The sequence below is a fragment of the Alligator mississippiensis genome, chromosome 2, assembly GCF_030867095.1.
Source record: "Alligator mississippiensis isolate rAllMis1 chromosome 2, rAllMis1, whole genome shotgun sequence".
Classification (NCBI taxonomy): Eukaryota; Metazoa; Chordata; order Crocodylia; family Alligatoridae; genus Alligator; species Alligator mississippiensis.
In genome coordinates this window covers 274,950,545-274,978,011 of record NC_081825.1, presented here as the reverse complement: position 1 = coordinate 274,978,011, position 27,467 = coordinate 274,950,545, and the positions used below count along the sequence as shown (strand labels likewise).

The following is a 27,467-nucleotide window of genomic DNA, read 5'->3' as shown; positions in this document are numbered from 1 at the left end:
AGCCTGTGTGACATACAGTGGATGCCAACAAAGTTGGCATCATGGACAGCCTTCACCATATTGTCCTTGTTGTTGGTGACCATGAACCCATAGGTGAGCCTGCCCAATGAGCAACCCCTGTACTATGCAGTTCATGGCTACTATGATCTCCCTTGCCATGTGGGACTTATCCAGCACCTTGGTTTGGAGGAGAGCCTACTGACGGCCTGACTGATTGTACCAGTGCCCTGTGAAGGAGAGGTAGGTATGATCGCCACCCTGGCTGCTCCAGATGTCAGAGGTGCAGTGCAAGGCTACCTGTACCCCTGCCTTGTGCACCTCCTCCCTCAAGTACTCCCTGCATGCCTCATACAGGGAGGGCACCACCATCCTGCTAAAGGTGGTGCGTGCGGGCACTTGGTAATATGGAGCCATGGGTGCCATGACCCGCCTGAACCCTGGCCGCTCAGCTAAGGAGAAGGGCTGGCTATCCAGAGCAAGCATCTCCCCAATGACCTGGGTAATCTCACTTGCCTTGGGAATGTGCCCCCCTCTATCTGCAGCTTTCTCTCACTGCTCCAGGGTGGCCTGCCTCTGCTTTGTGGGGATGGGGGCTTTGGAGCAAGCAGGGGACTTTCCTTTGGACATGCTCGCACTGGTGCCAGGCTGAGCAGGAAGAAGGGCAAGGGGGTACTGCCTCCTGAGATGCAGCAGCATTGCTGTGGTAGTGAAGTGTTTCACCTCCTTGCCCGTGCCGGCTGATCTGTCTTAGGCAGTGCTGGCAGATAGCATACTTGGGATCATCTGCTACCTCAAAATGATCCCCCACTTCTGGTTGAGGGTGGGGATCCTGCCTTATCCCCCTCCTGAGCAGGCTGAGGCACAACAGCAAGAGGAACTGACTCAGCTGAGCCACTTGCCTGAGTCTCTACAACCTCCTCAAGCAACTCTGAGATGCTTTCCAGGGAAGGAGACCTGGATGTAGGGGAACTTTGAGAGCTGTGGAGCACAAACTCAGATTCCTCCTCGGTCCCCAGAATCACTTTAGCCAGGGTGCTCAGGTCCACGGGTTCCAGCTCCAGCTCCTCCTCTGGCAGTGGGAGGCTCACACTGGGAGATGAAATTGGGGTGGAGGAGACTATCATTCTACTGCTGGTGCCTATTTCTGGAGTTAGGGGAGGTGGTGCAGGTGCAGGGATGTCAGGTACTTCTCCCACCTCCTTGCTTCCACTGGCAGCAGAAGCCTTATGGCTGCTCGGGAAGAGGATGTGTCTATGTTTCGGGATGCGGGGGGAGGACTTGCAGCTCTAGCTCTCCCCCTACCCCCTGTCCCTCCCCTGCCAGAAGACTTGGCACCTGCCTTTCCAGCACACTTCATATTAATTTTTCCTGTGCTGCAAAAGGGTGGGGGTGGAGGGGGGCGGGTGGGTCTGACTTCTGTGTTGTGTGGTTTCTTTACTCTGTTTTGTGTTGACTCTGCTATGATGATTATGATTACTTATTAATAACTATATATGCTGCCTCCTTCTGTTATGTGCTATTAGTATGAATGTGTGACTACTGCTTCTTGTTCTTCTGTGTTGTGTACTTAAAATAATATTTCTTCTTCTTCTTCTAGGAGTCTGACTTCTGTGTTGTGTATGTTAATCTCAAGCTGAATCTCTATATGACTCCTTCTGTGTTGTCTTTAGTCTGTATGTAAACTATTAAAACTAATTATAAATAATAACTATATACAATCTCTTCTTCTATGAATATCTGACTACTTCTATGATGTGTGTTTAATGTGTGCTTCCCTGCACAGTGATGGATCACACTGCCAGGGAAAACACTGAGCTTTCTTTTATAATAGTATTGAAAAAGAAAAGAGAACAAATATAAATTGAAAGAAATGAATTGGATAAGTAAAGTAGAGAGATTCTAAGTTAAGCTAAGCTATATGCTATCCAATCCTTTCTAAGAACAAAAAGGAGCAGGCGACTGACTAGGAAGCCAAACCAGTCCAGTACCTTTCTGACACTGTTGCTCAGAACCAGCTCACAAAAAGCACAGAAAGCCTGCAGACAGAGGATTTTATACTGTTTCTATGTCCCTCCCCCAGACACTGTGATTAGAAGGGGAATCAGGGAGAAATCACAGCCACTGGCCAGCTAGAGATGTCAGTCCTCCCCCCTGCCCCCCGCTCCCCTTCCCCTCTCTGCTCCCCCTCCCTCTTCTATGTTTCTGTTTCCCTTCAAGGACTGTCTTCTGAATCACCAAATCTCTTCCGAATCTTTTCCGAATTGATTCAGAAAGTTTTAAGTTTTGAGCGATTCCATTTGGATTAAAAGATTCAGCCTCTGAATCAGGCCAAATCTTCTCTGAACCGAATCACGAACTGAAGCTTCACACAGCCCTAGTGACTGCCTTGAATACTGCCAGGAGTCGGATTCAAGGTGTAGTCAAAGACCTGGCAGCAAGGGTGAGCCTGAGAAGGGGAGAGAACCAAGAGAGGTAGAACCTGGGGCCAGAGGATCTGGAGCCCAAGACAAGGGCAGAGAGCCCAGAGAAGAGCAGAGCTTGGGGTCAGAGGATCCAGACAGCCAAAGCAGGGCTACAATAGGGACAGGGAGCCCAGAATTAAAGTGACCCATATAACAGCTGGTGGCTAGAAGCCAGGTCCAGTACAGTGAGCCCAGTCTAGAAGGCCCATCTAGGGAAAAAAGGCAGAGGCTGAGAAGGCCAAGGCCCTGACAAAAGGAATGATAAAAAAATGACATCTGCAAAGCATGGACACAGCTGTAGGGGAGATACACCAGCTCTGATTATTCCATAAGGTGACTGGTGCCTTGGGGACACATGCAGGCCAGGAGGACCCACTTAACAGGAGAGACTGTTGTGACCAATGGAGTCAGAGAGAGAGGGAATTCACTGATCGCAATTGACTAGGGCTTACTCTAAGACCTGTGGGCAGCCTCCCTTCTTTAATTCTCTCTCTATATAAAAGCCTTAGTCTGGCTGGCTGTCCGTAATGCTTTATTCACACTCTGATTGGTTGTCTGAAACCATGGGTGAGTGGTGCCTTCTGATCCTGGGGGGGCACCAGCAACAAACCTGGAAGTGCTGCTGGCACTTCTCTCAGTGCCCCCACATTCTTGGGGGGAAACCGGCCATCGTCCCCCACTCCCTAGCTGGCAAGGGCCAATCTCAGGGGGGGTCACATGAGTGGTGACAGAGTGGACAGAGTGGTGAGTGAGGCCAGCAGTGCTGACCTTGCCCTCCTTCCCTGCCCAGCCCTGCTCCTTGGAGGCAGAGAGGGATGGCAGGGACTGGAGTGCTGCCATGACGGAGGGGATGGAGCAGGGGGAACAGCCAGCAGTACTGGCCTTCGTCCCGTCCCCCCCCCAACTCCTGGCCCTGCTCCTGGGAGGTGGCTGTGGAGTGGGGTGATGGCTGCGCAGCACTGGCTTCACTCCCTCCACATACACACGTGGCAGAGCACTGCCATGACAGCAGGGACAGGGGCTGGAGCTGGGGTGCAAGGCCAGCAGCACTGGCCCTGCCCCCCCACCCCCACCCCTGCTCCTTGGAGCCAGGGCCACCCCCAACAACATCCAGCAGGGAGGGGGAGGTGGCAAGGAAGAGGGGAGGAAGGGAAGGAGGGAGGGGAGTGAGAAGGCAGGGAGTTACTGGTGGCAGCATGCTGCTGCCACTGCTGCCATGGCTGGAACTGTGACTGCGGTGGCTGCGGCAGCTGCCACTGTGGGCAAGCTCCCCTCCCCGCCCTGTTTCTGAGAGGCTGCAGCGGCAGTGCGGCATTGAATGGCAGAGGCTGGGGGGGCGGCGCATGGGCCCACACCCAACGCAGCAGGAGGGGATGGGGAGAACCAGACCCGAAACAATGGGAGGGAGGGGGGGAGTGGGCCCAAACCTAAAGCAATGTGGGGTGGGGAAGAAGAGGGGGAAGCCAGACCCACACCCAATGGGTGGGTGGGTGGGGGAATGGCCCTAGCCCCAGGCAGGGGGGCAGCAATGCAGACTTCTGTCCCTGCCCCTCATCATGCTTGACAGGCAATTTGCTAGTCTCTTAATAAAAACAAGGCACGGCAGATGAGGAACCAAGGGAGGGTATCTTCAAGATCAAGCTGAGCAGGAGCTGTACGGCCACCAAAGGGTATCACGGCAGCCCCAAGGGCCCAATCCGGTTACAGGAACAAAATATCAAAAAGATTATTGTATAGGAAAAAGAAATTATACAAGAAAAAGTACTCCTAGAGTTTGAAGACAAAAATTGCAAAATTCTTCCCTTCGTTCCTGACTATTTACAGTCCTTTGGAGTTTTGTCATTGATGCCTAAGACTAGCCTTCCCACTGTCTCTACCAGCTCTGACAGCTGAGGACCTGGATTTACCCCAAGCTGTGGGGATTCTGAGGACCCATTGGATATCTCCTAAGTACATTAAAGCCTACCTGCCACCTCATTCTCCCCCACCAATCTTTACTGTTCTATCTCTTTTCCCAGGGGCAAGAAAGTTCTCCAGAACATTTCTTCTTGCCTGAGGGGATTGGAGTTCCTCTGACCACGGTTTTTTTCCCTGGAATACACTTGCTTTTTCAGGAGGCTAATACAGCAATTCTTAACCAGGGTGCCACAGAGTTCTGTGAAATATTGGCTCTATTGGGTGTGCACATGATTCGCAAGATAAACGGGGATTTCAAATAGGAATTCATAGTATCAAAAACATTCCATTTTGTTATAGTCAGAGTTCTTGGCAACAGAGGGATCACTCTATTATTTTTCCATAGTCAAAAGATGAATGAAAGCTAAGAGCTGGCATCTTGAGACGGGTGCCTTATGTGTAACAAGGGATGCCTTAAATCTAAAAGGCTGAGAAACAGTGGGTTAATACTTCTCATTCCTGGCCGATCAATATACACATTATTTTTGAGTGCCCATCCCAGAAATTGGTTGCCTCCCTGTTTTGATCATCCACTTTTCTGTGTATTTGGGCATCTGTGTTTCTCTGAGGATTGCTCTTCTCTTTGGAATGGAATTGGCTATTGACACCTAAGAGTGTTGCCTCCCCACTGTCCACTAGGCATGCAAATAGCCGTTAGCTAAGGAAGAGCACTTTTTGTGATCTGATCTGGCTATATTCTTATTGGCAATCTTTTGATTAAGTCTTGTCACAAAATTGCCAAGGTGTATACAGAATAAGATGGTCCATACAGCCATAAAGTGATAAAAATGAACACAACTTATCATATCATTAGTTTTTGAAAGAGATCCAATATAGAAGTAGTTAGATCAAACATAGGACAAATACCTATTCATGCTACACTCTGAATTCCAAAATCATTCCTGCTTTGGGGTGGGTTTCTGACATAGTTGTCATAAGAAAAATATAACCTTCCTCTGTTTATTGTAATTACCTTACTTGACTGACTTACTGTTATTGCCACTTAATGTTCCTAATAATTTGTTAGCATTCCTACAGTGGGATGGCCTTATATTTTCAAGGGTTGATCCAAAACCCAGCAATGTTAAGGAAAATCTTTCTATTGATCTAAATAAGTAGCTAGCAACCTTTTACAACCCACAAGCCAGAACAACTTAGCTCTGGTCCAGTGCAGGCCAGGAGGCTTTCCCCATGCCCATGCTGGGTCCAGGCAGATGGGAGCTGCACCCACGCCACTGCTGCTTCTCCCAGCTCTCTATTAGGGAATAGCTGTGGTTGGGATGTAGCTTCTGGCTAGTGGGTAGCTGCACCGGGACCAGTATATACAAACTGTATGTGTTGCTGCTGCTTCTCCCTGCTCCCCCTTCCCCCAACACAGCTGTGGTACAGGTCCATCTAAACATTGCCCAACCCTACTGCAGCTCCCCACCAACTGGAACCTGTGCTTGCACCACAGCTGCGTGGGGGGAAGAAACGGTAGCAACGTGGATGCAGTTTGCAGATACCTGATCCTGGTGCAGCTACCCACAGGCTGGAGGAGCCAGGGAGTGAAGGGGGTGGGATAACCAGTCATGGCATGGGTGCAAACAAAGCCTCATGCTACTGATATGCTGCTAAAACTATCTGGCCTGTGGCAGGCTGGAGATAGGAGGGCAGGGAGAAGTGACAAGAGCACAGGAGCAGCTGGAAGCTGCTTGGCCCCAACACAGCTCCTTGCTGCCTAGGAATAGGCACAGGTGTGAGCCTTTCAGTGGCTCTGTGGGATGGATCTGGCCCACAGGCTGTATGTTGCTGATCCCAAGCCCAAATTGCTAAAGTGACATTCTGGAGGTTGGGAGTGTATTTGGGTTATACCAGAGACTTCTTGTGTGCTCATGAGCAAACATATCTTCTATGTTTTGTTTTCTCTATCTAAAATATGAGGATTATATCTTTTTGATATTAGTAAAGTGTAATGGAAAATCCTACATAAATACAAAGCATTGTCAACAAACTAAATATTGTCACCTCTAAGCCCTATCAGACAACTATGATTAAGTAATTCTATTACATATTAGGTATTAAACTAGATCTTGAACTTGCTGTATTTGATGCTGCTTTGGTTTATTATTGCTCTGTCATGTCGTTTCTGGGAGCACAGAAAAATAATAAGGGGATGATGTAGCTTAATAATGGAGTCCTCTTTTATTAACCCCAAGGAACTTCTGCTAGGAACTTCTGAGAGTGTCCCATTCCTGATACTCCAGTGTAGGCTGAGTGGGAAGGGATAGTTATTTCTTGTATCTGAGGGGACAGCTAGAAACCAGTTGCCATCTTTCAAAACCCTGAAGCATAAGTAAATAAACTTCATTTTTTGTATAAATATAGAAGAAGTAAGATTTTCTCATGATATATAAAGATTTAAACTTAGTTTTGCTTTGTTTAAACAGATAAACTTGCTGGCTTTCTATATTGTGGTTGGAACAATTTTAAAGATGCCCAATCTGTCTGTAGAAGCGACACACAGTGTGAAAGGTATGTTGAGATACTGATCCATATAACAGAGCCTCTATCCTATCACTGTAGGAGAGAGGGAGCCAGGGAGTAGCTGGCTGGCTCCAGCCCTCTGGAGGAACTGATAGGGGCAGAAGGCCCTTTAATACAATGGCTGCCTGCTCCAGGTGTGGCCAGGGCAGAGCAGCCTGTGATTGACAGGCCTGGGGTGGGAGTAGTCATCAGGTGACCCAGAGAAGGGGTCTGAGGCCTTATATAACCATGACTGTAGCTAAGGCCAAGGGAGAGAAGGGTCTGACTGGCCGAAGAGAAAGGACTCCAGACTGCAGGGGCTGCAGAGATAAGTTTTTGGGCCATATGTTGTACCTTGTTGAAATGGTGGAACTTTGACCTGTGGTTGGGGAAATCTTTTGTCTGGGAGCAGATGTTCATATTCTGGGTTGCTTTGAAGTGACCGGAGGACTAGTCTGTGGCTGTAGGGGAGGAGGAGGTCACTGCAAAGGGTGCTAGGGGCACATAGGAGGCCTCAGCCCAGACAAAGACCTAAGACCTGAAGCAACGCCCTCACCCCCCGCCCCAACCTCTAGGGGCAGCCTCCCTGTCCAATTAAAACACCAAGGTGTGGTAGACAAGCTGACAGGGTGGGACCTTGAGAGGCCAGAGGGGGCAAGCAAGGTGGGATCCAGACAACTGCTAGGGGGTGACTTGGCCGCCCTAGGGCCAGACGCGATACAATCCGTCATTGGCCTCTCACACACAATGAATAGCTACAGAATCAAATTTGGAAATAGTGTGTTCCATTTTACAAAGTATTTTGAAGCATCATCTGTCCCCTGTGACCTATGACATGCTGCAATCTCAATAGAGGGTGGATAGTGTAGAATTTTATATGTATTTGTACAAATCATTCATCTGCTCAACCTGATTTGATTCATTGTTCCATGCTGATCACTAATGCATATGAGCTCCTTTCACTGGTACTTTTATACCCTTGTTCATCACTAACCTTAGGTGCTTAGACATGGATACTAATAAGCTGCCTTGTGCCACTTTCAACTTTGCCTCTTCCTCAGCAATCCTCACATTTGTCATGTGCAGTCTAATTATTGCAATTTTTTCTCCCACATTTAAAGGAGCAAAGCACATATGATCCAGATTGTCTCCTCTTTGGAATAAGACACTATCATCAGTAGCATAACCAAAAGCAGGGTAATTGTGACAGGAGCCCCAGGCACCACTTTAGTGCATGGCATGAAAATAGCCACCACTTCCACAAAGCTGCCCTGACATCACTTTACAGATGTCTGTAGTCTCCATTTCCTCCCAATTTCCTGTAGTAGTAGTAGTTTATTTACAGCTTTCACCAAAACAGTATTGTCACGGCGGGGTCCTACAGGAGGGCCGTGATCTCCTCGAGGTCCCTCGCTCCGTGTCAGGCCGGCCCAAGGCACCCTCTTATTCTCGCCCGCCACGTCTTGTTGGTAAATATAAGGTTGGGAGGCTGCCTATGACTCCCTGGGCACGGCTACTCGGGACCTCTGTCCCCGTGTGTTCCTGGACCCCCTGGGGGTCTCCCGCTATGGTGGGTGTTCCCCAGACACCCTAGCCTTATGGGCTGCGCGTGGCTCCAACCTCCCCTGATACCATGCCCCAAGCCTCGCAGATGTAATAGACGTTGGTATGTCTGCACGCCCGCTTCCCGGGCCTCCTCTATAGTCTAGCCCACTCTGGGCTCTCTCTAGTACCCAGCCTCTCACTGGGACTCTCGACTAGCCCACTCTGGGCCTCCCCTGATGGTGTGGTCCCGCTCAGGGACTCTCTAGCGGGCCTCCGGTCCTTCAGGCCAACCGCACGGGTACCCTCTCTGACCCCGGCTCACCACGCTGCTACTCCCCGTCTTCTCGGGGGCAACCGCAGTGCCCTGCCTCGGTCTGAGGGGTGTTGCCGCACTAGCCTGCGGCCGGGCTCACTATGCCCGCCTCGGGCTCCTCAATATGGCCCCGCTCTAGGGCTCCTCAATATGGCCCCGCTCTAGGGCTGGGGTCTATGTACCCCGCAAGTGATGCCCGTGCTGGCCTCTGCTGTGCCCATCCTGGGCTCCCTAATATGGCACTCCCCCTCTTCGGGGCTCGCCGTGCCCACACTGGGCTTCCCAATAATGCAATATGGCGCTCCCCCTCTTTGGGGCTCACCGTGCCCTCCTTGGGCCTCTCAACAATGCAATATGGCGCTCCCCCTCTTTGGGGCTCGCTGTGCCCGCCTCAGGCTTCCCAATGAAGTCGCCCCTCTCTCTGGGGCTGGGGTCTATGTGCCCCGTAAGTGATCCGGGGTTTATGTCCCCCGTCTCCAACCTACTGGTTGCTCCCGCAACCCACTGGTTGCGCTCCTCGCCACCAGTTGCTCCTGCACTGGCGTGCAAGCTGTGCCTTCACTGGCGCTATGAGAATGATGCGCCCTCCTGGCGCTAGGCTACGGCCTCACTGGTGCTGGGGCACCCCACCCCTCTGGGGTCCCGTTGAGGCACCTATGAGGTACCTATGAGGCTCAGCCGCTTCTCTCTGAGATAACCTGACCCCACGACTCTGCCCTGCAACCCTCAGGGCCTAGTGCGCCCTCACTGGCGCTGGGGCCTCACACTCCCTTGTGAGCCCCCAATGAGGACACTACGCCCTCCTCGGGCGCTGGGGCCCCCACACTCCCATGGGGCCCTTTATGAGGTCAATGCGCCCTCCTGGCGCTAGAGCACCCCACCCCTATGGGGTCCCTATGAGGACAGTGCGCCCTCTTGGCGCTAGGGCACCCCACACTCTCTGGGGTCCCTATGAGGCCTCCTCCAACCCCTACAGCCTCACCCAAGCCTCCAGGTGTAACCAACAGAGCCAAACAAACTCAAAGTACAAGCCTCTAGGCTATAACATAACTACGAGCCACATGGCCATAACTAAACTCAAAGCCCTATGGCTCCAACAACATTGCTCAATGTAACCACGGTACTTGCTCTTAGGCTTCTCTCTACGTCCTCACTCCAGGAGCTCCTGCCTCCCAGGCTGCTGGCAGGGAACTGCCAGCCTGGCCTCAGCCCCAGGCTTTATAAGGGCCAGACCCTGCCCCCTACAGGCAGCTGGCTCCCCTTAGTTGCTCTGGCAACCCGCAGCTGTGCTCAATTGGCTCTACCAGGGCTCTCTTCCTGGCAGTTTCTCCTCTCTAGGAGCAGGCACCGGGGTGCCCTGCGACAAGTATAATAAAGTGAACAATAAAATTTTATATAAGACTTGGAACACATCATTTATATCAATCGTATTTTTACTAAAAACATACAATAAGATTATCTATTCTACCAATTTATACAGTTATTAAAACAAAACAAAATATTTAATTATCTAAAATAAGAGGTAAAATGAAGCAACGAATGATAAAACAGGACAGGAAAATTCTATTTGATTTTGGCCCTTATTGTTTGTGCAAATAACACAGGTACACCTAAGAAGTATAAGACAGGCTCCAAAGTATTAGAAAGACACCATATTGTTTTTTCCTCATTAGCCCAATATTTAGTTTTCCCATTAATGGAGAGAGCCATTTCCCTCCTACTTCTTCAAAAACGTACAAGACCACAAATAATGATTTAAATCACCAGTCTCATTCTTCACACAAGAGCATATTCTATTCAAATATGGAATCTGACACCATCTGCCCATGACAACTGCAGATCTCATTAGCATGAATCTTAATTTAGCGATGGCCTCTTGCTCTTTGTAGTTTTGCACCACAGACACATAGGTTTCTGGGACAAAGAAGTGTTTTATTAATTTTAAAAAAAGGGGACATTCGAGGCAGACTCATTGCTAGCATATCCATCTGCATGCTGACATCCTTGCGCAAGCAAGGCCCTATGAGGAGAGACTGAGAGACCTAGATCTCTTCAGCCCTTGCAAGAGAAGGCTGAGAGGTGATCTTGTGGCTGCCTATAAATTCATCAGGGGAGGGCAGCAGGGAATAGGAGATGCTCTATTTATTGGGACACCCCCTGGAGTAACTAGGAACAATGGCCACAAATTGACGGAGAGCAGATTTAGGTTGGACATTAGAAAGAACTTCTTCACAGTAAGGGTCGCCAAAATCTGGAATGAGCTTCCAAGGGAGGTGGTGCTCTCCCCAACCTTGGGGGTCTTTAAGAGAAGACTGGACAAGCACCTAGCTGGGGTTGTCTGCCCAGGGCAGGGGGTCAGACTCGATGACCTACTGAGGTCAGTTCTGACCCTAACATCTATGAATCTATAAGGTATTTAAAGGAAGATACTACCACCTCTAGTTTCCTTTCCTGTAAAAACCGATCCGGTTTCCTTCCTTCATTTCCAAAGACAGTTACACTGGTTTTGGTTGTATTGATTTCTAACCTATTGGAGTTCTAGTACTGTTGAAAGGAATCTAATAATCTTCGAAGACCTATTTGAAATTGTGACAGAATTAATGTATCATCTGCATAAAGCAGGAGAGAGATGTGATCATTCAAAATCATGGGTAATTGGAATCGATTCCTTGTTAGAATCTGTTTTAAATCATTTAAGAATAAGTTGAAAGTCAGTGAAGCAAGCAGACATCCTTGCCATACCCTGTTTTAGTTGGGAAACTATTGGATAGGGCACTGCCCATTCTATTACGCACATTTGATGCTGTTTTTGAATAGCAAGTGACCATTAATTGTAGGAGAGCTTTGTCTATTGATGTTGTTGCCAGTTTCTTTTATAATTTGAATCTGTCTATGGAGCCAAAGGCTTTCTTGAGTTCTATGAAGACTTCATATAGATAATTTTGCCTTTTATTATATATAGATGACAGATAATGTAATGCCAAGCAGTGGTCCATGCAGGACTAGTCTTCTCTAAAACTAGCCTGCTCTTCTCCCAAAATATTACTTTCAGAGATCCATGTCTGAAGGTGAAAAATAAATATCTCCAAAGTATTTTGGCAGGAATACACATAGGGCTAACAGGGCGATAAAATGCAGGAGCTCTCTTGTCACCATTTTTAAAAACTGGGACTATTATACGTTCATTCCAATACGTTGGATAAATGCATTCTAAAATAATTATATTAAAAATTTTGGTCAGAATTGGGCACCATCAGGCAATGAATTCCTTGAAGATTTCTGAGGAGAAAATCGAGGCCAGAGGGCTTTCCATTTCCCAGTAAGAATATATATGATCATACATGAGGTTCAGAGATGAGATAATGATCTACTTGTAGCTTAACAGATAAAATTTCCTTCAACTAGAAGCTACCATTTCCTTCACCATCTGCATAAAAGTGGTTAAACTTGTTTTTAAAAAAACAAGACTCACATATCTTCAGGGATATATGCATCAGGAATTACATTAAACACTTTTCATTCCATTTTCTAAGATTTAATCTCAATCTACAAGGCATCAGTGAACCATAATCCAGCTTCATGAGAACACCCCAAAGTACACTAGTTGTGTTTTGTGAGACGATAGATAAAGAAGGTCCAGAGAAAAAGCAAGATACATTCCAAATGTTTGCTTGGTTTGGTTTTAAGAATTGGTTTTGGTAAGATTGCTTTTGCAAAAAAATGCATCTGGTTATGTTCTCTAAAATTAGTTTGAGCTTTGGCTTTTCCAAGTACCATTCTAGCAATCAGGGCTTCCAGTGAGACAAAGGGTAGAGCCCAATTTGAACCTATGTCATGGAAAGAAAGATATAGATTACATTTACGTGTTGCTCAGATACTTTTGGAGGTATGGTAGAAGTGCTAAGCCATGAGAACTGTAAAACACTCCCTAATGCAGACCAAGGAATCAGCAGGCAACCTGAAATTCATGCCAGGAATTAGTTGCTTAATTTCAATAATCATGGGACCTTTTCTGATTCACGAGTTTAATTTTCTTTTATTATGAGTTTGTTAATTTTTTCATATCTGGTGTAAGTTAATAATGTTACATGTTTTCTCTCCAAATCAGTATTTTATTTATAGCCAATATCACAGAGCACATTTCAACAATTAACCTACATTTGTTGTCTCCCACAGAACAGAAGAATTCAAGTTTCTTCTGCTATAATGAACCACCAGATGAGGCTTTAAAGCCTAACGTAATTAAATTATATCTTACTGAGCAAAACTTAGTAAGTTCTCTACTATAGGTTGATAGCTACTGCTTGCAGTTGTTCAGTACATGTAGACAGAAATATAGCACTACTATTTACTGCCTTACCTGTATAAATTGAAAATTGTGAATGAATCATCACTGAAAGTTGAAGCGGTTACCACATGTGTAAACTTTTATATATAAAATAAGGTTTTCACTAAGAATAAAGGTATTCTTATTAGTTGTTCTCTGTCTTGAGTAATGACCGTAAGGATGAGAAATGACTTATAGTTTAGAGCAGAGGTGCCCTACCTTTTGGCCCCATAGGCCAGATGAACAGTATCAGGCAGGGTTCAAATTACACTTTGACTCTTGAGGGCAGTGGGGGGTCTGCAAAAAAAAAAATTGGGCTGCCCATCATGATGCCCTAATAAAATCGGAGAGCCTCCAGGTTATGATTTTCAAATCTTACAAGGAGGCTCTTGTCTCTTATGGTGGGGCTCAGCCACCCTGGCCACCCCCATAATTCAGACCCTGGTATCAGGCTGGTCTGCAGGCAGGATCTAGTCCACAGGCCAGACCCTGTTACATGGGGGACCAGAGAGGCCAAAATCCCTTCATGAGGGATTTAGAAATTTGGTGGCAAGTGAGCAGTGGCAGTGTTAATTTCCTGCATTCCCTGGCTGCTAAATTTCTGGACTCCCCTCAGACTGAAGCCTCTCAGGCTGAGTAACATGGCTCTGTGGGTTGGCTTTGCCCTTTGGGCCAGGATTTGAGCACCCCTGACTTAGAGCTAGGCACTGATCAGATGTCATTCTAAATGTACTTTCCCTTAGATTTGTTATATGTTATTGAATTTAATCGGATGTCTCAATGACAAGATAATCTGATCTTTCTTAATATGTCCATTTTTCATAGGGGTACTTTTGCTAATAAAACCATGTTTGGAGTAGGTTCACTCCAAATGAGCCACTCCTGTTCTATGATTTCATTAGCAATGTGACACCTTGGAACACTGCACACAAAGTACTTTTTAACATCTATTTGGGGTCACGTGTACTTTTACTTGATATAGTCCTTTTATTAAATACAAGGTATATTTTCTATTGTTGCAACACAGAAGCTGCAGGGTTGCATTTTGTCTTGTCATATTATATACCATTAGTAAGCTTGCCATGGTTCAGAATCACACAGCCTGCTCTTGATTTTACAACTTAAACCTCTACTTTGTAAGTGTATAATTGTGAAACTATAGTCACTTGCAAGTATAGTTTTTTGCATGTTTGCAGGTGTAAATTTGATCACTTGTTTGTACAGTTGAATGACACTTTTCTACATAATTTGTTTTTTTCATGCAATAACTGTGTACAAATAATAGCAGGTGTGCCTAAACTTCACATAAACAAGTGACTGTATATACAAAGTTACTTGCACGCAGAGAGCTGTGTTTTGAAAAAAATCTCTTAATGTGTACAAACACATAGGGTTTTGTATTTAATTTTATTGCAAGTACCTCTGTTCAATAGCATCAGACTTGCTCAGTTGCCTGTGTTCTGATATTAATATCCTCAGGTCATTCTAAAGGTTAGAGAGCATCAGTGTCTGATGCCCATAGTTGCATTGATGCTAAGCTTGTGGTGTGCATTGGGGCAATAACTGGGAAAGTATCATTGGTCAGTGTTATTTGGCTTTACAAATACATATGTATAAACAATCAATTGTTATTTTGCTGAACTTTGTTTGTTTTTTTAAGTTTTGCTTGTTTTAGCAACATGGTAGAAATTTTCCAAGATAAAAATTAGTGTTTTTTTGTCCCCAAAGAAAATCAGCTGTTATGTATATGATGTAAATCTGGAAGATACTTTGGAGAACAGAAGGAGGCTTTTGCTATTATATACATCAGCAGGACTTACACCCAGCATTCAGATCTTCAACAGTACCTATTCTAAAGTCTTCTACTTCAAAATGAAACTGGTAAAATTCCAGGGTTTCCCAAAATTCAATCATTGTTGATAAAAACAATTATATAAGTAATGGGCTGCATCAATAATAGAAGTATTTATTTTATTATTGTCTGCATTACAATAGTACCTACCATCAGAAGCCCTACAGTCAGGAATGAGGCCTCAATATGATAGGAGCTGTACTTCTTTAACTTTCTTCCTCCCCTACCAGACAGTCAAAATTAGCTTTAGCTTTTCATGTTAGAAGCAAAACCAGAAAAAAATCTGCTTAGGTAAGGTTGAGTCCAATTTAACCCGTCATTCTTAGTATTTTTTTTAAGTTTGGGGGTGAAGGAGGGAGAATTGGAGCAAAAGTTGAAATTGTACGGGCCGGGCCCCGATCCCGCCCTCGTCGCCATGTGCGGCGGTGATTCTGATCCCATTCTGGCTGCAACGGGCGAGCCGGGAGCGAACCGGGGTCATACCGGACCTGTCTTCGGTGCACACGGGCTGTGGCCAGCAGCCCGGGCACGGGGGGCGGGAGAGAACTGTGGGGCGGTTTAGCGCACGCGAGTTAGAATTAGTTACAGAGGCGTAATGGTTGATTGAAAAGATTGTTTACTTATACCCAAAGATGGTATTGGTGTAGGCTGGACAGGTTTCCAGGCACAGCTCCTGCTTGAACCCTTGTTGGAGGACTCTAACAAATTGATTGCTCCCACGGAGTTTGCTAGGCTCCGCGGGTCTGGTTAAGGTGGGTTCGAAAAGTTTCCCCGGAGTTACTTAGGCTCCGTGGGTCCAAAGTTACAGGAAAGGGATATGTCTAGGATTGCGCTTGGCAACGGGGAGAGGCAAGAAGCTAAAGCTCCGTAGGCTCGGTTCTATTGCCTCTATTGCCTGCTTAGGGGAGGCGCGTCGGGTCCGTGAGGGTCCGCAATGCTTGGAGATCTTCACACAGAATCTCTCTCGTCCTCACTCCTCCGACTTGGGCGGAAACGACCCAAGCCTTTTGTACGGCTAGCAAGCCAATCGCTAGCCGCCACGTGTGCCTAAATTAGGAATCGGCCAATAACATGGCGCGGATCCTAATACAAATGGCGGGAACTTCTTTACAACGTGTATCACTACGATGCAAGAAAGAGATGCACACTGCAAAGAAGCTGCAATCCGGCGGGAAATCCCCCGTTGCACCAGAGTTCTCTCTAGCAGCAGAGAACTCTACCGTGCAAAGAAAACGACAAATTGGCGGGAAATAATTTAGCGGAGCCGAAGCACACACACAAACAAAAAATCACAACTTTGGGTTGTGACAGAAATAATACAGAAAGGATTATGAGAGAGGTGAAGAAAAGTGGTATCAAATAATAGAGCATCATAGCAGGGAAATATGACACAGAAGGATTGAAGAGAAACTAGAAGAGTTACAAGTTTGCTAAGAAGGTGCACAAGGCTGGGGTGTGAATGGAATGGCAGAATCCTCCCCACATAGAGAAAAGTAGGTGCTACAACCTTTCAGAGCTTCACGTGTTTCTGAATGTATGATTTGAACAGCAGAATTAAATCCAGAATGAATAGAAAATTGAGGTTCCAGTTTCCCCACATTTTGTTCAGCCTTTACACAGATTCCAAAGCAGAAAAATGCAGTCCACAAGATGTCAAGACCTTAAGACAATAGTTAATCTTTTGACAAAAATGCATGAGAACATCTGTGAGTGATCCATGCTGTTGAATCCAAATTGTAGTCCTGATATGGTTATCTGTTCAAGATAACTCTAGCGCAGTGGTTTTCAATCTGTGGTCTGCGGACCTCTGAGGGTCCATAGACTATGTCATAGAATCATAAAATCATAGAAGTAGGGTCGGAAGGGACCTTGTAGATCTTCAGGTCTGACCCCCTGCCTGGGCAGGAAGAAAACTGGGCTCAAATGACCCCAGCCAGGTAGGCATCAAGCTGCTTCTTAAAGACCTCCAGGGTAGGAGCCAGCACCACTTCCCTTGGAAGTTGGTTCCAGATCCTAGCCACCCTGACTGTAGAGTAGTTCCTATGGATGTCTAATCTAAACCTACTCTCCAACAACTTGTGGCCGTTATTCCTTGTTATCCCGGGGGGCGCTAGGGGAAACAAGGTCTCCCCCAAACCCTTCTGGTCTCCCCTAGTGAGTTTATAGATGGTCACCAGGTCCCCCCTCAGCCTTCTCTTGTGAAGGCTGAACAGGTTCAGGTCCCGTAGCCTCTCATTGTAGGGTCTGCCCTGCTGTCCCCAGATCATGTGGGTGGCCCTCCTCTGGACCCTCTCAATGTTGTCCACATCCCTCTTGAAGTGGGGTGCCCAGAACTGGACACAGTACTCCAGTTGCGGCCCGACCAGTGTCGTGTAGAGGGGGAGGATCACCTCCTTGGCCCTACTTGAGATGCACCTGTGGATGCATGATAAGGTCCGGTTATCCCTGCTGACCGTGACCTCACATTGTTGGCCCATGTTCATCTTGGGATCAATGATGACTCCAAGATCCCTTTCTGCCTCCATGCTCTTAAGAAGGGTGTCCCAGGGGAGCTGGGGTTACAGGAGGGCCCCAGGCCAAAGGAGAGCCTCACTTACCTTCTGTAGAGCCCGAAGAGCAGGAGGAGATGCGCGCGGTGAAACCGCCATCACAGCTGATCAGCCGCACTTATATTCAGCTGCAGCCGGGCAGCGTGAGCGGGAGACGCCGCCCGGCGGAAATAAAAAGCTGCCCTGAGGATGCAGCAGGGCGGCGGATGAGCGGAGGATCATGGAGGGATCCCTCACCCAGACAGGCTCAGCTGCTGCGTCAGGCAGCATGGGAAGTCAGGGGTGGAGCCAGGAGAGGCTCCAACAGCGGAGCCGACAGAGTCGGCAGTGACGCTGACAGCAGAGCCAGCAGGAGAGCCAGCAGTGAGGCCAGTAACAGAGCCGACAGAGTTGGCAGTGACACCGTCAACGGAGGCGGCAGCAAAGCCGGGAAAGACACCGGTGAAGGAGCTGGCAGCTACCCCTGCAGCAGGGCTCACAGAGAAGCCGGGAGAGAGGCTCCAGCAGCAGCACCTGCAGCGGAACCAGCAGTGGTACCAGCGGAGGAGCCGGTTACAGACGCAGGGAAGGCAGCGTCGGGCAAGCCAGCGCTGGGATGAGAAAGCGAGCCTGCAGTAAAGCCTTGGAGAGGAGGTAAAAGGGGCAGCCAACGGGGATCCCCCATCGGGTGTCGCCGGAGGGCAGCCAAAGACCCCAAGGAGGGACAGGACAAGTGGCGGACAGGGCCCACTACAGCCCTAGGATAAAAGGCTGGGACTCAATGCCCAAGTAGGGCAAGCCACCAGGGCTGAGTAGCTTGGCACAGGGGGGTCCACAGAGCCCATAGGCCAGGGGCATCCTTCGTGGCCTCCTGGCCCTGTAGCCTTAGTGCTTCAGCTGTCACGGTGGTGGGAATTGCACGTTAAGTCACAGAGTGGTTGGGTTAGGGCATTAGGAATTTGGATCGGTGGGACCCGGTCCGAGGACTTCAAAGTCTGCACATCAAGGCACGAAGACACTGGCACGTAGCTGGCAGGCCGCAGGAAGAGGTCGGGCAGAGCCAAGAATGCCTAAGGGGCCCGAAGACCGGCAACCCAAGGTGGTGAGTGGCCGGGGTGTAGGGGAGGTCGGAGCCCTGTGAGTGCCCACCGGGAGGCGCGATGACCCTGGAGGCTGCCTCGAAGGGGACCCCCTCCACTGCGGTAACATTCAAAGTCGTGGCAGAAGAGTCAAGGGAATCCCTTGATGTCAAGGTCTGGAATGGGCTCCCAAGGGAGGTGGTGCTCTCCCCTACCCTGGGGGTCTTCAAGGGGAGGTTAGATAAGCATCTAGCTGGGGTCATCTAGACCCAGCACTCTTTCCTGCCTATGCAGGGGGTCGGACTCAATGATCTATTGAGGTCCCTTCCGACCCTAACATCTATGCATCTATGAATCTATGAGTCAGCTGGGATAGTCTTTGGGGTCCACCCGCAAGCGCAGGACAGGCGCGATCAATAGTCCAGGCTAAGGCCGCACGAGAGCGCCTAATCGAACAGAGGCGGGCACAAAGGGAGTTTTCTATCTTATAAGTGTGCTGCTGGTTGCTACTGCCTAAGTGCAGCACCCTGCACTTGTCAGTATTGAAATGCATCCTGTTTTTGTTAGCCCACCCCTGTAACCTATCCAGGTCTTGCTGCAGTCTTGCCCTCCCTACTAGCATGCCCACCTCACCCCAAATTTTGGTATCATCAGCAAATTTGAACAGGTTGCTTTTCACCCCGTCATCCAAATCACTGATAAAGAAATTGAACAGTGCGGCCCAAGGACTGAGCCCTGGGGGACTCCGCTGCCCACTTCCCCCCAGGTTGAATATGACCCGTCCACCACCACCCTCTGAGTACAACCCTTCAGCCAATTAGCAATCCATCTGACCATGCAGGCATCACTGTCACAGTCTCCAAGTTTTTTAATGAGGATGGGGTGGGAGACAGTGTCAAAGGCCTTGCTGAAGTCCAGAAAGACTACATCCACAGCGACACCTGCATCCAATGCTTTTGTGACCTGATCGTAAAAGGTAATCAGGTTGGTCTGACATGACCTGCCCCTAATGAAACCATGCTGGTTGCCCTTGAGCATCATCCCTGATGCCAGCCCGTCACAGACCCATGTCTAAGGGATCTGCAAAAGATGACTATGATCAATCAGAAATACGTCAATACCCATGCTTACAATTCAAAGGGGTTCACACATCCATTCAAAATTTCCAAAGGGGTCCATTCAAAAAATGTTAGGAGTCTGCAAATGAAAAGAAGTTGAAAACCACTGTTCCAGTGCTTTAACAAAGACCTTATCTATATATACAAGCTTTGCTGATTTAACTACACTGGTATAATTAATGCAGTGAAATTACTCTATTGTGATATAGTGCAATTGGTACAAAGCTATATTTAACTAGCTGTTCCCACAGAAAAGGGAGTTAGCTACACTGACATAAATCTAATTTATACTGGAATAACTGTGTCCATGCTAATGATCTGGAATTGTGTAATTGTTTTGGCAATGCTATCACATCCATAAACTCATCTAGTTATACTGGTAAAACTTTGGGATGGATTTTTAGTAATCTTTATGCACGTTAATGGCACTTACCCAGCCAAATAAAAGGCATTTTTGGCACTTGTAACAGAATCACAAATTGTATGCCTTTGCAGTATGAACTTGTAAGCTAAACAGGCTTTGCAGTACACTAGCTAGGCAGATCTACATTTGTGCAAATGCTGAGGAGGAGGGCTGTCCCATGTTTTGCCCCAATAGTTGTATGGTTAGGGCAGTCCCAGGCAGCAGGGGACCTGTTCTAAGCCCCCCTCATCCAGAGTGGGGTTGAACCTGGGTTACTCTGACTTCTCAGCATAGTGCTAAAATCTCCACACCTCAGGCCAGTCATTATCTAGTCTTCTCCCTAACATTCCCTTTAAAACTGAGCTACTGTCCCTGAATTTAATAGTCACTAGATAAAATGCATGGAAAGCAGTACAGTGAGAGGTTGTTGTCCTATTGGGAGCAAGGGTTCAGGATAGAATCCAAGGCCTGCTCCCTTCCAGATTAGCATCCAGTTGACTCAGCCACATTCCCTCTGGTGGATTATTTTCCTCCTAGACCCACATATTTTCCTCTCTGGGCTATTCAGGAGGCCAACTTCAAAGAAAATGCTGAAGAAGATGCTGGGTGACCAACACGCAGCACATGTGCCACAGTTGGCATGAGCAGGCTCTCTGTATGGTATTTAGCAGATTGGGGAAGGAGCAGGGAACACAACAACAGATAGGGCAGAAAGCAGAGCAACAGATCGGGCAGGATAAAGGGATCAGAGTGGCACTTGGAGGATTAACGAGGATATGCTCGCATGAAGGTTGACCCTCACTGATCTAGCCTATGGTGTGATACTTAGAACACTCTGCTAAGAAGCTGAAGGAGATGGGTTTAAACTCTCTCTGGATGAGGTAGGGGATTGGAGGGTGAGGCACAGAAAACCAGGTCTCCTGATTCCTAGGTGAATGCCAAAACCTGGGAGGGTCTTCCTCCTCCATATTTTTTCCAGGTCTTAGGTCCAATGTGCATGTACATAACTGCATATGTGCTGAGCTAATGCATAGCCTACTGAGCATGCGTGGCAACTATGTGGACAACTATGTATCCACTAGCCAATTGCCCGTCAAGAATGAGGGGGGCAGGGGGGAGGGGGCTGGGATGGAGTGCCACCACCTAACGCCCCATGCTGCCGCTGTTCTGCCTCCTGCAGGGGGTGGGGTGGGGGAACTGAAGCCAGTGCTGCTGGCCTTGGCTCCCTGACCTGCTGTCTGATCCTCAGCACCACTTGCAGAGAGCGGGGTGGGCTGGCCTGGGTTCCCCCACCCCCTGCCTGGTCCTCGGTACCACTTGCAGGGAGTGGGGTGGCGGGGCCAAGACCAGAGGTGCTGACCTCGGTTCCCTCACCCTCTGTCCAGTCCTTGGCTTCAGAATAATGGCAGCACTCCCCCATGCTTGGAGCACTCTGATTAGCTGTTTCCATCAGCCAGTCAGAGCACGAATAATGTGTTATGGACAGACAGACAGACTTAGGCTTTTATAATATTAGAATATTCTATGGGTAAGAGAGGATAAAAGAACCTCAAACTGTATTTAAATACAAAAATGCCACTCAACTTGACTGAGCAAGTGCCATTTAGGTGCACAAATGGTAACAGATTTTCGGCCTTGGTGTTTATACCATGACAAAATTCCTGTTTTTATATTCAGGGGATGCTGCAGAGACAGCTGTAAAACTAATCAGAAGCATGTGCTTCCAAGGGAACTGCTTGTCCTCAGTTGAAAATATGGGCTAGTTTATAAACAGGATATAACAGATTAAGGAACTGTTAGTTAGAATGCTCCAAGAGTTCAGTGAACTAAATGCTTCCCTAGCGTAGCTCCATTAGCCGCGCCACAGTATAGTGTCAGTGAATGTCATCCAGAGAGTTTTACAGCTGTAAACTCTTACTCTAATTCTTGCATCTATTATTGCTGCAATAACTAGTGGAAGATTAGCCACACCCTTATGTGCATATTTAAAAATTGATCCTTCCTATATTGAATCCTCTACTGCAACCTTAAAATGCATGGAGATGGAGCAAGGTCAATTACAGTCCTGCAGTAAAATACTAAGATACAACCAAAGTTAAAAATCAGTGGGAAAAAAAGAGTGTGGGGATGGGATGTATCCATTATTCACATATAGGATTAAAATGCATGTATTGTAATGACGGGCCGCATCTACACAAGATGCTGACTGCTCAGTAGCTCGTTACTACAAAGCGTGACACATCACTACTGTGCAGTAGTAATGAGCTACTGTACAGTCAGCGTCACCAAGAAGCCATGTGGGGATGCTACTGCACAGAAATTTAGTACTTGTGTATGCGCAATTGGGCCAGTGGTGATGCCTAGGGGGTGCACGGAGGTGCAAGTGCACCCCCTGAAATCACTGGTGCATCCCATGTCAGGCCACGCTCCCTGTTTAGGTGGTGGGCATGGGAGCAGGCAGGAGCGCCAGTGGCCCCCCCCATGAATGCTGGACAGGGAGCGGGGCCACCTGCAAAAGCCACCACGCCACTTCTGGAAGTAGCTGTGAGACTTCCAGAAGCGGTGTGGCTGCTTTTTGGTGAGTGAGATTACCCATGGGGGGACCCCCTGGGCCCCAGTCAGCGTGATTGGCTGCTGGGGGACCCCTCCTGGGTCAGTGAGATTGGCCTTGGAGGACCAGTCGCTGACTGGTGTCAGGGGGGCATGTGCCCCCCCCCGACTCAAGAGGCACCAGTTGTCCATGAACTGAGCAATCAGTGTCTCATGTAGATGCGGCTACTGTGTACTATAAAAGAGAGAGTCAGGTACTTTGCCTAACTACACTTCTGTCATTACACTATATGATTTAAGCCAAAGGTTTTACATTCTTTAAAATAAAAATGTTTATCTTGGAGTCATAGAGAAGTAATATCTTTCATTGGCATTTTTTTTAAATAAAAGGAAGAAAATCAAACGACTTGGACTATTGATATCCCCAGACAAAATATTACATATAATACAGGTAAGAGCTATTTTTCTAGATACTTTTTCCTGTCAATGTATTTATTCCAATAGAAATTTCTATTTCTTATTTCTATTACATTACTAAGTTCACCCATCTTTTCCACCTTAAAGAATCTCATCTCCTCCTTGGACCACTCAGTTCAGTGTATATCATGCCTGCATATAGTGGTCTCACAACCATTCTAAAAATAGTTAGTTTGGTTAATTTTTCCTTATAAATTAATATTTATGTTATTTTTCCTTTTTCATTGTCAAAATCTTTTTGATACTGAGAAATACAATTCTAAATATTTAAATGAGAACTGAAGGTGCTTAAAGCTTAACAAATTTGGTCAGACTATTTAATGATCTTGACTTTAGGCACTTATTTTTTAATACATTTTCTATTGATTATTCCTTCCTGCTTGAGGTTTCATCCCTTTGAGGTACAAAATCACAATGGCATGTAATGGTACAAATGTTTGATATTACTATCATCTGAGGTTTGTTTGTTTTTTAATTACAACTTCCTATGCTTATTTCTTCTATTAAATATTGTTTTTTTCCCTATTGATTAGCTTTTATTTTCCCACTGATTTTTTTTTCTATATTTTTGTTTTTTTCTAACTTTGCCAGGTATTTGTCAGTTGTCACTTATAATTACAGAACCTCCTAATTTATTGTCCATTAATTTAATTAACATTTTGCTTATTTCCACTTCCACATCATTAGTGAAATGGCAAATAAGCCCAGCAAACACTGATCACTAGGACATCACAGTACGTAGTCCACAGCTCCATACACTGTAGTTCATCATGTCTCTCAGCTGGTTGTCCTTCAGCTGTCTTTCATTCTTTCACAAGGTTTGTATCCAAAATGATGACAATAAATATTTGACTAGGAGACTGTGAGACCGTGGATCAAAAATCTAAGTACATATTTCATATTATATTCTGTATATATATATAGCTGCCTCATTATGTGAAATGTTGAGTTATGCAGCTACATAATAAGTACGCTTTAGGATGGATCCTGATGCTTCCTATTCAAATTTTATTCTGCCCTTCTTGTGGTGGAGGTGGGGAACAAAAGTCCTCATTGGCTTCAATAAGAATTTCAACTGAATAATGACATTTGACTATTCTGTAAACAAAAAATCATGGAGTGGAGTCAATCCTTTCACAAAAGTCCATGGGGAAGTACTGCATTAAGATAGGCCAAATTATGGAAAAAAAAAATTCTGTGAGATGGTTTTTCTACTGTGTTTTTTTTTTAATAAACCAAAAGCTGTCCTGACATATTTACTTTATGTTCAACCAGATGTTGCTTCAATAGAGGAATGGTTTGTAAACTTCATGATGCATTATGGATTAAACAAGTTTACAACTAAAGGAACTTTATTGGATACTCTTAGAGGTAAGAATCATTTGCAAAGATAGGGAATCTTGTGGAATTTCCAGATGACAAAAAAAACTACACTAAAATGAAGCTAAGAATATCAGTTAAATGTACACTTAAAAAAATCCAGGCATGTTAAAATATAAAGCTATACAATTAGGATATAGAAAGAAACATAACTGCCCTGCATTGAGACAGATAGGGAAAGAATATTGAAAAGTAGTCGTTGAAACGAGTTTAATATAATGTTGGGCACAATCATTAAACATTTTAATAACATTCATACAGCAGGACAGAATTAATCTGAAGAAAGACAATTCTATCTGTGAAAAGATTTAACCATATTTATTATACGTATTTGTTCAGTTAGCATCATTAAAAACTATCATTTCTAATTCAAGTGTAAAATCTATTGTAGAGGGGTCCTAGTCAAGCCACCTTTTATTAATATTGCCTGACACTTCTAATAAAAGGCACTGTTTTCATATCTCATAATTCTGCAAAATTAACTACCCTAAATTATTTTGTGCCACCCAGCTGCCTCAGGCAGAATATTTTGGGGAAATTTCAGCCAGATTTCATCCATTTCTAACAAGGGAGAACATCCTGGCCCTTGGCCCAGATAGGCATCCCATGCTTCTGCTTACCAAATCCCCAGGCTACAGAGGGGCAGGAGCTGCCCCAGGGCTCCCCTGCTTCCAGGTCAGCCAGGGGCAACAGACACAGTAGGTAGGTCCCCACTTCTTGCACCCAGAGGTGATCCCTGCTGAAAAGAAGGAGAGGGGAAGTGCCTGCATTGGAGGGAAATGGGTGCTGGGATTGGTAGTGGGGGGAGTCTTATCTGGATTAGAGACTCCAAAAAGTCCCTGGAAGCTGCTGCCATGGCACTGTCTTGCTTGCAGTAGAGGAGAGGGGGCTGTAACCTTCCACATGGCACTTGTGACATCTCCTGAACCCCATCTTTTCAAATTCTTAGATCCATCCATGAACAACGATTGCCTTCTTTTAGGTACGTAGGAATGAGAATAGAAGCATGAGGAGTGGAGACTAGAGCTTGGTAGTCAAGGAGAATGGGACTAGGACAAGGAGCAAGGGCTGGAAACAATATAGGACTGTAACATAGGCACGCTGGAGGGGATGGGACAAAAGATGCAAGCTTCTGCCTATTAGAATACTCTCCCTTCCAGAGCCTGGAAGTTAACTCAAGATTCATAGGTCTCACTTTTCTGCTGTCAGCAATTGTCTGTGTAACCCACTGGCAAAATGTGGATGCATCTACACAATGCCATACAGCAACATTGTTACTGCACCATGCTTTAGTACTTCCTTTTGTAAGTACTAAAACATAGCTCAGGAACTGCCCATATTGTGCCGTACAGGCAGTACACGCTTAAATTTTCCCACTACATTGCTGTAGCAGCGCACTATAAGCCAGGGGTGCACTGCTACAGCAACAACGCAGGTCTACATGTGATTGCTAGCTATATCGCTATGTTGCCATAGTGCGTTGCTGTAGGGCAACATGTAGATGTGCCCTGTGTCTCTAATTCTCCTCTCTAGTCCCAACCAAATATTACTGTCAGTAACTTTGCTGGTTTAATGTCAGAGGTTTGTGTAGAGTACCTAAATTCTAGCCCTACTGTTGAACAATATGGGTGTAAGCTTGTCAACTGCATGATGGAATTTGTTTTTTTATTTAACTTTTTTTTTAACTTGGACAAATGCATACAAAAATGCTGGTCTTTCAAAATAAATGTTAAATTTCCAACTCTAGGCGCACAAATTAGAAAAAAACAGAAACAAGTTTGCCTATTAAACCTTAATTCAACCCCCTTATGCATTATGTCTAGGGATCTACCTAAATCATGGTGAGTAAAAGGGATTTTTGCAGGCTGTTTGCAGTGCACAGAGCCAATTTCATGGACTTTTCATGGCGAGTCCACTCCTTGCGGTTGATTAGCTGAGGAGCCCAGTAGTCCCACCCTTCATTGCTGATTGGCCAAGAGGGATGTCTGTCATACGGCCCCACCCCTCACTGATTGGCGGAGTGGGGCAGAGACATGCCATGGACAGCCCTCTCAGCCAATCAGTGATGAGGGGTGGGGGGTGGCCACCATCTTAGTTGCTCTTCTTTGTTCTGACAGCTCCACTCTCCACCCCCTCTGACAGGTTGCAAGGCCAGGCCTCAGCAGCCATGAGGACTGCTGGCTCCCACTGGGGAGCCAGCATTTTATTTTTAGTAAGTTGGGGTTTTTTTGATTTTGCAGACAATGCCCAATTTTACAGTTTCTGCAAAATTGTGAATTAAGTAGGTTCCTAATTATGTCTTGTGGGGTGGTCTTTATTACATGGTCGCATTCTATTTTTATCCCAGGACCCTGCCTCATCAAGTCTCCCACACAGTGTAGTGAATGTAATCATTGTTTTTAGAATCCCTGCTTCATTGTTGTAGATGCTGGAAAGTAGGTAGTAAATGATGGAGGGGACTGCAGGAAAGGAAAGAATGCCCATGTCTAAGAAAATGTATGCTGCCCTACAGAATTGGACTCTGTCTTTGCCTCTGCCATATAGTTCCTGTGTGATGTCAAACAAGTCACCTAAACTGAACCTGACAAAACTAGTCACTGAAGAAGATATGGTTATTCATTCTCTGTATATCCAGTTTAAGACCCTGGGAGCAAGTTCTGAACATCCTCCCCACCTCCCTCCTTTCCCCTGCAGTGCAACCAAAGCCAGTTAGGAACTGTACCTGATTATATACACTTCTCTGTTATTGATTATTGATTATATTATTATTATTGATTATTGATTATATACACTTTTCTATAATGCCAAATACTCTGAAATATTAAATCCCAGGTTAGGATCCTAAAATGAATACACACTTTTTATCTTAATCTGTGCCTTAGTTTACCACATGTAAAATGGGAATCATATCACCTTTTTCATTCTCGGTGGTTTGTGAAGATTACTTTTTAGTGTTTTTGAAATACTTGGAT

The 27,467-nt window shown here is 46.3% G+C and overlaps 1 protein-coding gene across 1 annotated transcript in view; it reads left to right on the top strand.

The window, feature by feature from the left end:
- CATSPERB (cation channel sperm associated auxiliary subunit beta) overlaps positions 1-27,467 on the top strand; it is a 122,041-nt gene that overhangs the window by 5,379 nt on the left and 89,195 nt on the right. The window contains exons 2-6 of the mRNA XM_059723176.1: positions 6,848-6,932; positions 12,958-13,052; positions 14,837-14,989; positions 23,029-23,089; positions 24,391-24,486. Of these exons, the coding sequence (XP_059579159.1) occupies positions 6,893-6,932; positions 12,958-13,052; positions 14,837-14,989; positions 23,029-23,089; positions 24,391-24,486 (445 nt within the window). The 5' untranslated portion in view covers positions 6,848-6,892. The remainder of the gene's footprint in view (positions 1-6,847; positions 6,933-12,957; positions 13,053-14,836; positions 14,990-23,028; positions 23,090-24,390; positions 24,487-27,467) is intronic.